The sequence below is a fragment of the Artemia sp. Qi Xiang Cuo genome, chromosome 3 (assembly GCF_049724085.1).
Source record: "Artemia sp. Qi Xiang Cuo chromosome 3, ASM4972408v1, whole genome shotgun sequence".
NCBI lineage: Eukaryota > Metazoa > Arthropoda > Branchiopoda > Anostraca > Artemiidae > Artemia > Artemia sp. Qi Xiang Cuo.
In genome coordinates this window covers 75,347,513-75,359,801 of record NC_142796.1, presented here as the reverse complement: position 1 = coordinate 75,359,801, position 12,289 = coordinate 75,347,513, and the positions used below count along the sequence as shown (strand labels likewise).

Sequence of the window (12,289 nt, the reverse complement as noted above, 5' to 3'; positions counted from 1 at the left end):
ATGATTGGGGTTACCCCCCCCCCCCCAAAAAAAAAGAAGAGAGAAAAGTAAAGGTGCCATTCGAATAAAAATTTAAATATATTAAGGCTTTTTTAGTAACAAACGAGATCACATCATAGGAAAGTCCAAAATTCTTGTATTTTAGCCAGAACAAGGTTGATTTTTCTTTCTTTTTTTAAAATTATATTTAAAAAGCAATTAATTTAGTAAGCCTCTGAAACCCAGAAGTCAAACTGACGTGTGGTATACCCTTCGTCGCTAAAAATATATGCTGTTCATGAAAAATGAACCTTTGTTATAGACCGCTTATCCAATAAAACTAAATGCAATAGAGTATCGCATAGCTTCACATCATCCGTTAGGGTGTTGGCCAACGGATTCTCTCATGGGAGAAGGCACCTAAGGCTGAACATAGTGTTTCAAGGTCCAAATAATCAAACTTTCTATAAGAGGTACTTCAGATGAATTGAATGATGCTCAGATTATTGCAGATTTGATTTCTCCACTCAATTAATTAGACTTCTGTCACTTTTTAATACGAGGACGGGTTGTCTGTTTATAAGAACTATACTTTATTTCGCCAAGCAGCCAGTTCAAATGGGCTCTTCTCGAAGCGTTGTTCTGAAAAGGTTAAACTTTAAGGTAAATAGTGGGATTCGAGAGGGCGGGGGCCCTCCCTTTATTTAGGGTAACCATGTGTATGATAGTAAAAACGAATGATTATAAAGTGGATATGATGTTGTTTCCTTCTCTAGTTATACAGACTGAAACTGTTTGCTTGTTATTAACTCAGACAAAGAAAAACAGGCACACTCGCCATAAGAAGTTGGGAGATCTTAGAGGGGCTATGGTCCTGCATTATACTTAGTACGGATTGGAAATACTTGCTTGATTCCACCTTAAACAAGGGGCTATTTGATACCTTTTTGCTAAAATTCTTAGCTCGTTTTTGCAACATAATTTTAATCTTCTATAAAAAACATAAGGTTTTTTTTTTTTTTTAGAAGTCAGTTCGAGAAACTTGTATAAAAAATAAATAAAAAATAAACATGCAAAATAAGAAAAAAACATAGCGAAGAAAAAATAATAACAAAGAAGTATCCGACAAAACAATATATTAAAAAATGTAGATAAATAACTTTTTTTATAAGTATTTTTATAGCAGCCAAGTTCAGGAATTGACAATCTTTTGTGGGCAATCATAGAGAAAAGTTGCTTATATAAGTTGAGATTGTCCCCTTTAAATGCAAAATGTTTTGTGTGAGGAATTAAGAGAAGCCAAAAAAAATACAATATTTGTTCTTGAGTGATATACCTCTGGAAAAAAGAGAAAAGTAAGCAGAACGAAAGTGTTTAAGAAATCCTCAAGCTTTATATTGCTGAAAATAATCTTAGCCTTTTCATTACCATAACAAAGTCGTCAACACCTTTTATAATCACCTCCTCTACTAAGTTTCGACCACTGGCAGTTCTGCATTTCCCCAGATTTCTCAGAACATGCGCAACAAATTTACGATGCTCTCGCCAAATTTGACCCTCAGAGCATACAAGGCCTGTAATTAGAAAATACGTATTAAATATACTGAGGAACATAAAATCAGTGGATCTTATTCAATGCGGTAGCATTGGCTTAGTAAAGAGTGACGTCTCTTCGACAAGTTATTTGTTTTTCCTGGAGATTTTGTTTACAAGTGCTAAACCAATTAAGTCCTGACTTAGTGCAGAGGGAGCTTCAGAGCACCAATAATTTCTGCAGAAAAGGGCTCAAGCTCCTGAATGCCTTTTGCAACAATCTTTTTTGCAGGAGTGGTAGCCCGGACCAAAGAGACCTTAAAGCAAAACAGTGCCCGATCAAAAGGGCTACAGTTATTGAATGGGGACTGGGGAATGGGGGGGGGCAAACCGAGGTTTGGGAGGGGTAGTTGCCCCCTGCCCTATAGTAAATTACACCCCTAATGTTCAAGGATTTCGTCTCTATAACGGAGAATGACTTGTCAGCAAGAACCTCAAGTTTGTTCATGTTCAGGTACAAGGGGTACTTACTTTTGCAAACTGGTCTACCTTATAGTAGTTTTTGATGCCTTTTAGGGCAATTGTCTTCATGAAGTTGATTACACAATGATTATAAATGATAATACAAAGGCATGAAATGATGCACTCAAAAGTAGATGCACTCAGTTGGTTCTCTCACATTATATTTTTTGCTTATTTTATCATGGATTTTTTTTGTCTATTTTTTATGCTTCGTGCATAACCTTCTTTTAGAAAAATAAATTCCGTTGTCATTTTACTTTCGAATAAATTAAAACGAATTGCAAAAATAAGGTAGTCCGTAAAGTGCTGAGGGTTGGTCAACAGGCTAATAACCTGTCACTGTAAAAAACAATTCTTACTAAATCAACGACAAATGGCCCCGGAATTTTGACTGATCTTGAGGTATTGAACCCAGAACGCCCCTGGAAACGATTTTTGGCTACGAAAGATGCTTTCTGAATTGGATTTTGGAATGTTAGAACGATTAACCCAGATACTCAGCCGGATCGGATAAATAATGTAATGAGAATTCTTGATAAGTATCTGATAGATGTGGCTACACTATCTGAGGTAGGAATTCAACAGTTTGGGACCCTTGAGTGCGAGAATTATCATGTGCTTTATTCTGGGAAAGAGCATATTAAAGCGGCTGGAGTGGCCCTGGCTTTAAGTAGTGCAGCAAAGAAATGCCTTCTTGATTGGGAATCAATCAACGATCGTATCCTGAGAGCGCGTTCTGCGACTACTCTGGCAAAATTGACGTATATAGCAGTGTATGCTCCAACAAAAAAATCCAGCGACTCTGATAAGGACACTGTCTATCAGTCGCTTAGTGATGTCACGAGTAAAGTTCATAGTTACCATATATTGGTTGTGTGTGGTGATTTGAACGCGAAAGTGGGCTGCATCCAGGATTATGCACCAACGGTGATCGATTTTCATGGACTTGGTGAAATCAGTGAAAATAACATGAGACTGATTGATTATAGTGTCACTAATGACATGATTGTAGGTGGTACATGGTACCCCCATAAGACTATCCACAAATACACGTGGAATTCACCCGATGATACCACTCGAAACCAGATCGACCATATACTTGTCAGTAAGCGCAGAAGAAGGTCCCTTGAAGATGTCAAAGCTTACTGCGGAGCCGATTGCTTCTCTGACCACCAACTAGTTACAGCCAAGTGCAAAATCAAGTTGAAGATGGTGAAGAAAGTGTCAGTTACAGTTAATAAATTTGATATCCAGAAGTTCCGTGATAAGACTATTCGTCAAAAATATAATCTTGCGGTAGAAAACAGGTTCGCAACTTTGAGCTTCGACGACTCCGACAAAACAAGTTCAGATTGTCTTTGGATATCACTATCGGAGTGCCTAAAAGATGCTGCAGTGGAAGTTCTTGGATATAAGAAACAAAGGAAGGAAGAATGGATTAGTGAAGAGACTTGGCAGCTGATTCGGGAAAGAACAAATCTTAAGGCTTTTGTTGATAAATACTCACCTAGTCATTCATCTAATCAGCATACTGATTAGCGATAGGCAATACTGTGATAGTTTAAAAAAACAGTATAAATGTGCCCATAAGCGAGTGAAAACGTCTGCAACAAGAGAACATATGCCGAGAACATAGCAGCTGAGGCAGAAAGAGCAGCCAGTCGAAGTGATAGTAAAACCGTCTATATGCTTACTAAGAAGCTTTCCGGCGCACAAACAAACCCTTGCCCCTTCATAGAAGACAAAAGTGGGCAGCTGCTTACCAATCAGGTAAAAGTCCAGAGCCGCTGGAGTGGATATTTCTCGGATGTTCTGAACCAGCAGATACCCTATGAGCCACTGTTGGTCCCTGAAGCGTCCCTATTTAATTTGGATATCTATTTGGACCCCATCTTCTTTCAGGAAATATAATAGCACTTAAGTCGCTAAAAAATAAGAAAGCAACTGGATGTGATGGAGTCCCTCCGGAGCTGTTGAAATGTGGGGAAAAAGCTCTCCCTGGCCCACTATTTAAGTTGCTTGGTAAGGTGTGGGGCGACGAGGCTTTCCCTCCTGACTGGAAAAAGGCATTATCGTGAAACTGTTCAAGAAAGGTCGAAAGACATCATGCGATAACTGGAGAAAGGTATTACATCACATTCAACGTCGGAAGTAAAGTTCTATGTCAGATTATACTTAGTAGAATTCAGACTCAAGTGGACTTGATTTTAAGGGATAAGCAACATGGTTTCCACCCAAATCGTTCTTGCTGCGGCCTGATATTTAGCTTCCGTGTTCTGCTGGAGGAATCAAACGAATGGCAAGGGCAGATTATTTTAGTGTATATAGACTTCTTGAAAGGATTTGACTCTGTCCACCGAGAGGCAATTTGGAAAATTCTCCTAGCGTATAGAATGCCTACGAAAATTATGAATATGATTAAAGCCTTATATGCTGCACAGGTTTGTGGAGCCCAGACGGAGAATGGGGTGTTAGAGTGGCTCACTGTCGACTCCGGTGTGCCTCAAAGATGTTACCTATCTCCAACATTATTTGCAATGCTTATAGATTTTGTGCTTCGAGCTTGCCAGTTTAGAGGAGGCATACAACTAAGCCCCGAGTGTCAAATACACGACTGCGATTTTGATGACAAAATCGCTCTCGTGGCTCACTGCCCAGAGAACATTCAACATAATCTAAACTAGCAGCGAAAGCTGCCCCTATTGGCCTGAAGATTAATGTTGATAAAACGAAAAGTATGTCAAACGGGGTTGTGATGGCCATTGCAGCTGGCATTCGATACGAAGGCACTGATATAGATGGGGTTAGAGAATTTAAGTACCTCGGTAGTACAATTACCCAAGATGGGAATTGTCATAGAGAAGTCTCGCTACGCATAGCGTATGCAAGTGGAGCATTTTCTCAGGTGAAGAATATTTGGAGATGTAGAAATTACTCTCAGAAGTAGGAATTGCGATTGTTTAGGAGTAATGTACTCTCTGTACCTTTATATGGATGAGACTGTTTCAGAGAATGCTGAGAAAAGACTACTTGGTTTCGAGAATAATTGCCTGCGTAGAATCATTGCGGTACACTGGACCGATAGACTAACAAGTACCCAGATAAGGGACTACTGGAAGTACTGGAGGTATATGACCCGCATGAGCGAAGGATGCCTCGCACACAATTTATGGTGTTGGATCCCACCCAGCATTCCAAGGAGTGGAAGACAACGCAGCAGACTAGCTCGATCCATAGAGAAAGAGGTGGTGAGTCTTCGAACTACTCTAAATGAAATTTGGTCTTTGGCACAAGATCGATCAAGTTGGAGGTCAACCGTCGCTGCCCTATGCGCCACCAGGCATAGGAGGATCTAAGTAAGTACTAAGCAAGTAAGATGATGTTGGAAGAAAATACCAATCGAAAATAATTGAGGAATTCTGGTTTAAAAAAGGTGTAACACATCATTATTTCTGCCAGAAATTTGCCAGGGGTGGTTGGGAGGATTTTAAAGGGCCTTGGACTCACTTTATGCCTCTTGTAATGTAGATTATAACTTCTTGCATGACTCTGTTTCGAACCAGATGCTAAATTCCTGCATCTCTGAAAAAAAAATTGGGAAAAGAGGCGAGGCCATATTGGAGGGTTTACGAGTCTACTTTATACCCCCTATCATAGGGTAGGATAGGGAAGGGGAATAAATGAAACAACCAGTTGAAAGGGTTGACAGACTCCTTCATATTTGTGAAAATTTATTTTTCATTTTTGAATTTTAACATCAACCTTTGATTTTTGAATTTTTGAATTTTAACATCAAATATGATTGTTTTTAATTTGATTCAATAAAAATTTACTATATTAGCAATGCACAAAATTTCCAAAATATATTTTTGTTTCAATGGTCTCAGGGAGGATCCCTCAAGAGCCAATATTCCAATATCCATTAGCAATTAAAAAAATAGCAAATAAACATTATCTCGACGAGAACAGAAAGTGAAGAATATAAAAGAAGCAATTCAATTTCAGTTTCAATTATTGCTTTTCTTTTTAGAGTTCTCTGCAAAAACCTAATTGCGTAACAAGCTTAAAAGTAATTGTATATATTTTTGACCTGACAGTGTTCCTATTCTTTCTAGGACCCAGCCTCGCTATTTCAGTTCATAATTACAGATAGTGCCATATCTGTAACAAAAATGAATTTCCAGCATTCTGTGGAAAATACATCACGGAATATTGAGTGTTGCAACATATAGCAGGCAAAACTGTCACTATTTATTTACGAAGTAATAAGGACAAATAGTACCATAGCCTTGCATAATTCCATGAGTCAGATAGAGTGGTGCTCGTCCGCAGAAGGCCTCCATCAAGAAAAGACGTTTTAAAAGATAAGGATCAGATATAACCAAGGTTGGCACATAGCCCATTTGGATTGCAAAGATGTTGCCGTATTTTTCCTAAAAAAAAAAATATTATTTAAACTGGAATTCTTTTTCTAGCGTTTGGCAAATTATTTATTTTTTTGGAATATGAATACCTCTGTTTGCTAAATAAATTTCTTTATGAATAATTGGTCACTTGACATTATGCATTTCTTTTTAATTATTCAATACTAATGCATAGACTACGAATATGATATCAGTTAGTAATAACAGGACCTGTATTTCATTTACAATCATGTCTGAGGAGAAGGTAGGGAGGTAGCAAGAACTTTCAACCCGATGTCAACATTCACCAAAAGGCTCATAATTATCTTTTGCAGAAAATTAATGCGTCGGCATACATTGTCCAGTAATAAATCACATACATTCTATGATCACAATTCAGCAAGTATAGGATAAATATTTTTTTCATAAGGAATTAGAGCAGACAAACACAGGCTGGAGGGATTTGGGCTCAAGTCTCAGTGAATGCTGGACATAAAAACGAAGCAAAGGAGCAGAATTTATTGCCATGAAAATGACGTGAGAATAGCACTTGCTAAGATAAAGCCGAAATTACAGCCTCCTCAGTTTTAATCACTGAATCTAAGGAAACAAGAAAGTTACAGTAAAAATTCAAAAGCAAAAGTAATGAAAGTCTGATTAAAAGTCACTGCAAACAGAACCTACTAATCATTAAAATGAATGAGATACGATTACAGACTCATTAGCTAACTAATTAACTCACTAACAAGAAAAAAGAAAGTTAAATTATATTCAAAAGAAAAAGACAATGAACAATAGATAGTGAATCTAGAATAATATATGCTAATAACCCCTCAATTCCCCATCATGAATTTACCAAAATGTTCAGAGCACCTGTGACATGGTCATAGAGAAATTGTGGCGTCGGAGGACCTGTAATACTCTGAGAAAGGATTCTAAATTAGCAGAGGACCTCGTCGTATTCATTGAGACTTTGAGGATTACAGGAGGCGTTAGGATACGACGTCGTAAGACCTGTAAGGCTACGAGAAAGGATTTTAAATTAGCATAGGAGCTCGTCTTATTCACAGAGACTTTGAGGGGTTTCTAAGACAAATTTGATTTCCCTATGTAGCTACTCGGACAGGTTGAGACTTTGAGTGGCTACTAAAACGAATTTGATGAAAAGTACGCCCCCTAGCTTGCTGATTGTAGTAAGGGGGGGGGGACTTTGATGGGCTACTAAGACTAATTTGATGAAAAGTAGACACCCTATGCTGGCGCTTGTACTAGTGGGCTAAGTTGGAGGCCATAGCAAACTTTATGAACTATTTAAGTTCCTCCAATTTTTTTTATTGTACAAAATTTACAAATCCACTATCATAGTTGACTGTTGAAACACCAACAGGGTTGCCACACATCAGGTTTTTGGTGCCACTTTGGGCGGCAGAATAGTGTCAATCTTCTACAAAAAGTGTCATTTTCAAAACATTCCCGCTCGCGATGCTTCGCATCGCTCGCGCTGGTACCAAAAGGGCTTTTCAAATTGAAAATATTGCCCAATCCGCTTAGGATCACCTTCGTGCAGTTTTTCTCATCTTTTAATTTTCAAACATGAACAGTCGGCTCTAATGCCATCCACAAACTACAAAAAAGTAATATTGATTTTGCTTAGGCGGTGCTGATTCTAATTCTCTGCTTTGCGCAGCACTTCCACTCTTGTCAACTTTCCAGCGCTCCCCTTAAAACCCGCTAAAGCGCAAATGGTGCTTAATGTATAAAATGGGATTTCGTCCCACAGAGTACTTATTTCTCTGTTTTGTTCTGAGTAGTCTTTGCTCATAGCGTGAAAAAGGAAAGAAAAAAGAAAAGTGAAAAAGCCGTCCGAGCTAGTTTCTTTTGAGAAAACGGAAAAAAGGGACAGCAATACTCGTCTGCATTGAGATTTGTTCATCCAGTTTTTCTACACAATGGACAATCTGGATTATTAGATTACGTTTGGGTGCTTGAAACTTTTCTCTGAAAATACTGAACAGAATGCCGCGAACATAGATCGCAGCTATTGATGACCCTATGATAAATGCAACTAGTAGTCGATCAGACACTAACTATATCAAATAATTTATCATAGGCAGCACGGTAGTAAAGAATGCTGCCAAGTAAAGAACGATGTTGGCAGTTGGCACAATATATTATTATTATTATTACTTCTAGACCAGGGCACTTCGTCTCGAAGGAGTTGTCGTAGAAACACCGAAAAGGGCTCATTCGATTGGAAATTGGAATTATTAGTGCCCCTTCTAATAGTCGAAAGTGATTGGAAGGCAACTAACACCCCTTCCACGCCCTTAATTTCCCCAAACACGTTCAATCAAAACTTTAAGATAGCCATTTTGTTCAAGGTAGTTGATTTCCAGATAGAAATTATATTTTTGAAGAGGAAACTCCCTCCAGAGCGCTCAGGGCAAGGGTTGTAAGTTATGCCCTGGGGGAAAATAAGGTTTTTATAGAAAGTTTTGTCGTAGAAACTTAAGGGCTCATTTGATTGGAAATTAAAGGGCAAGGGCCCTTTTTAATAATCGAAATTCATTGCAGGGCAACAAAACCCCCTCTCACGCCCACCTTTTCCCCAAACACATCCAATCTAAATTTTGAGATAGCCATTTTGTTCAAAGTAGTTGAAGTTCTGGAAATTCGGTGTTTGAGGATGATAACCCCCTCGGAGCCCTCAGGGCAAGGGTTATAAGTTATGTCCTGGGGGCATATAAGGTTTTATTGAAAGCTTTGTCGTAGAAACTTGAAAAAGGGATCATTCAATTGGAAATTCAAAGGGATATTGTCCTTTTTAATAGTCAAAAGTGATTGGAAGGGAAACTAGCCCCCTTCTCACGCCACCTTTTCCGCAAACACATCCAATCAGAATTTTTAGATAGGTATTTTGTTTAACGTAGTTGAAAGTTTTGGAAATTAGGTCTTTGAGGATGACACCCCCCACAGCCCTCAGGGCAAGGGTCGTTTGTTATGTCTTGGGGGCATATAAGGTTTTCATAGAAATAGTTGTCGTGGAAACTTCAAAAAGGACTCATTCGATTGGAAATTAAAATGGCTAGTGCTCTTTTTAATAGTATAAAGTAACTGGAGGGCAACTAACCCCCCTCTCACGGCCGCCGTTTCCCCAAAGCCATGCAATCAAAATTTTGAGATGGCAATTTTTTTTAACATAGTTGAAGGGTCTGGAAATTATGTCTTTGAGTATGACAACCCCCCCCCCCCCCACAGCCCTCAGGGCAAGGGTTGTCAGTTATGCTCTGGGGGCATATAAGGTTTTTGTAGAAAGAATTGTCGTAGAAACTTCAAAAAGGGCTTATTCGATTGGAAATTGAAAGGGCTAGTGCCCTTTTTAATTGTCGAAAGTGATCGAAGGGCAGCTAACCCTTCTCTCACGCCTATCATTTCGCCAAACACATCCAATAAAAATTTGCAGATATTCATTTTGTTTAAACGTAGTTGAAAGTTCTGGAAATTAGGTCTTTGAGGATGGCAACTTTCCCCCTCTCCCCCATAACCCTCAGGGAAAGGTTGTAAATTATGCCCTGGGGGCATATAAGGTTGTTATAAAAAGTTTTGTCGTAGAAACTTCTTAAGGAAAATCCAGTCAAAACTTTCTAAAAGCTAGAATATAATTTGTGCTTTACTGAAAAAATCATTTTAAATAAATGCACTTTTATAGCTTTAAGAAATAAAAAATTAATTAGGACTTTAAGGAATAAATATTAGCATATGTATATTAAACTGAAAATGCACATTTTTTTCAGTAAATTCATTTGAATTTTTTTCAGTAAAGTACTAATTATATTTTAGCTTTTAGAAACCATAGGGTTTAGAACCCTGCTTTCTGCTCGTTTTGAGTTTGACTTATTTTAATTTCTGTTTGTTTTGGGTTTAATTTATTTAATGATACTAATTCATGGTAGCTGTATGTTTGCTAGATTATTTGATTCTATTTTTTTCATTTTCGGTTTAATGGAGTTCTTTACTTTCTTTTGAAAAACTTATTTTATGAACAAGTTTTTTGATTAGTTTTTCAAAAACTGTAGGATATTCTTCGTGTGAGGTACATGGGAGACAAAACTTAAGGAAATTATCGCATATTACACTCAAAACTTCGTGACCAGAAAATAGCTAAAAGGTGGAAGTGCGTCCAATCCTTTTTGGTGGTGATTAATCAGCAGGTTTCCAAAATGGCTTCACCCAGCTTTATCACTCTCTACTGGAGTACCACTCTCTACTCTCTACTGGAGTCTTCACCCAGCTAATATCATTCTCTATGGAACCATAAAAATGTTCGTCTGAAGACAAGAATAAGGATTTACCAGGCCCTTGTTCTGTCTGTCTTACTATACGGCTGTGAGACATAGACTATGAAAGCATCCCACATTCAAGCCCTCAACGTATTTGACCATTCATGTTTAAGGCGAATCATTGGCATTAAACTCCGTGATCGTGTCAGAAATGTCAAACTCCGCAAAATCTGCTATCAGCGTTCTGATTTGGTCTCTATAATTAAACAAAGAAGACTCCGATGGTTCGACCATATTCGCCACCCACACCACACCTTTGTCAATAAAGCCCTCAGATATACACCTCTTTTGGGATGGAAAAAGCGACATAGGGGACAAAAGAAAACGTGGCTTGCCTGCATCAAGGCTGACCTAGACCCAATCGGTGACTTCAAGAAGTATGGACGAAAATGGAAAAAGTCCTGGCTTGATTTGATTGAGCCATTCGCAAACAACCGAGACTCTTGGCTTACCACAATGACGAAGCTACTGGACGCCAGGGAGAGCGGAGATGCTTAAGTCCTGCCACAAGTACAAGTAAGTTACAAAATGGCTGTTATTTGTGATCAATGTGATGATGATGATGCATAAGATTTAGGATTAATATGAAGGAGCATAAAAGTATATACCATCTTTTGAATTCTGAGGGGCCCCCGTACCAAACAGTTTTTTCTGTTAATTTTTGCAGGTCATCACACTCTTTGCCAGAGAATAACGCAATTTCAAAATTTCAGCGTAACTTCAAATTTCTGTATCTTTTTTTAGTTGTTAACCCAAACCAAATATATTAACTTGATTTGTGAGTAGAATTTGAATAAAAAAAAAGTGTAATTAGTAATTGGAAAATTTCTTAATGCTTTTACAATCGGAGATGTTTAATTAAACTTTTGAAAAAAAATGCAGAAACTTCATTTAAGAAACTATGAAAAAAATTGTAAGTAAGTAAGTAACAAATTCCTTCTTGAACTCACCTCTTGGATACACAATACAGAAATTTTCATTAAAGAAATTATGAAAAAATTGTAAGTAAGTAGCAAATTCTTTCTTGAATTCACCTGCTGGATAAACAAAGACATTTAGTTCAAGAAATTATGACAAAATTCTAAGTAAGTAATAAATTCCTTATCGTTTACATGACTTAGATACACGATGTAGAAATTTAATTCAAGAAATCATGAAAAAATTCTCAGTAAGTAACTATTCATTTATTGAAGTCATCTCGTGGATACACACTATACTTAAATTTCATTCAAGAAATTCTAAAAATATTTGTAAGTAAGTAAAAAACTCTTTATTAATTTCACCTCTTGGATATAAATAATAGATACTTCATTCAAGAAATTTTAAAAAAATCGCAGGTACGTAACTTTTTTTTCTCAGTATGACAAACAATTTTCACTTAGCTAACTGATGTAGAAATTTAATTCACGAAATTATTAAAAAAAAAAATTCTCAGTAATTAACAATTTCTTTCTTGAAGTCAACTCTTGGATATTCAATACGGAAATTTCATTCAAGAAATTATGAAAAAAT

General features: G+C 37.4%; 1 protein-coding gene across 2 annotated transcripts in view; it reads right to left on the bottom strand.

Moving 5' to 3' along the window:
• Positions 1 to 12,289, bottom strand: part of phtm (cytochrome P450 enzyme phantom) — a 79,831-nt gene that overhangs the window by 30,656 nt on the left and 36,886 nt on the right. For both annotated transcript variants that reach the window (XM_089087135.1, XM_089087136.1), the window contains exons 3-4: positions 6,317 to 6,467; positions 1,408 to 1,553 (exon numbers count right to left, since the gene is read on the bottom strand). In XM_089087135.1, the coding sequence (XP_088943261.1) occupies positions 1,408 to 1,553; positions 6,317 to 6,467 (297 nt within the window). The remainder of the gene's footprint in view (positions 1 to 1,407; positions 1,554 to 6,316; positions 6,468 to 12,289) is intronic.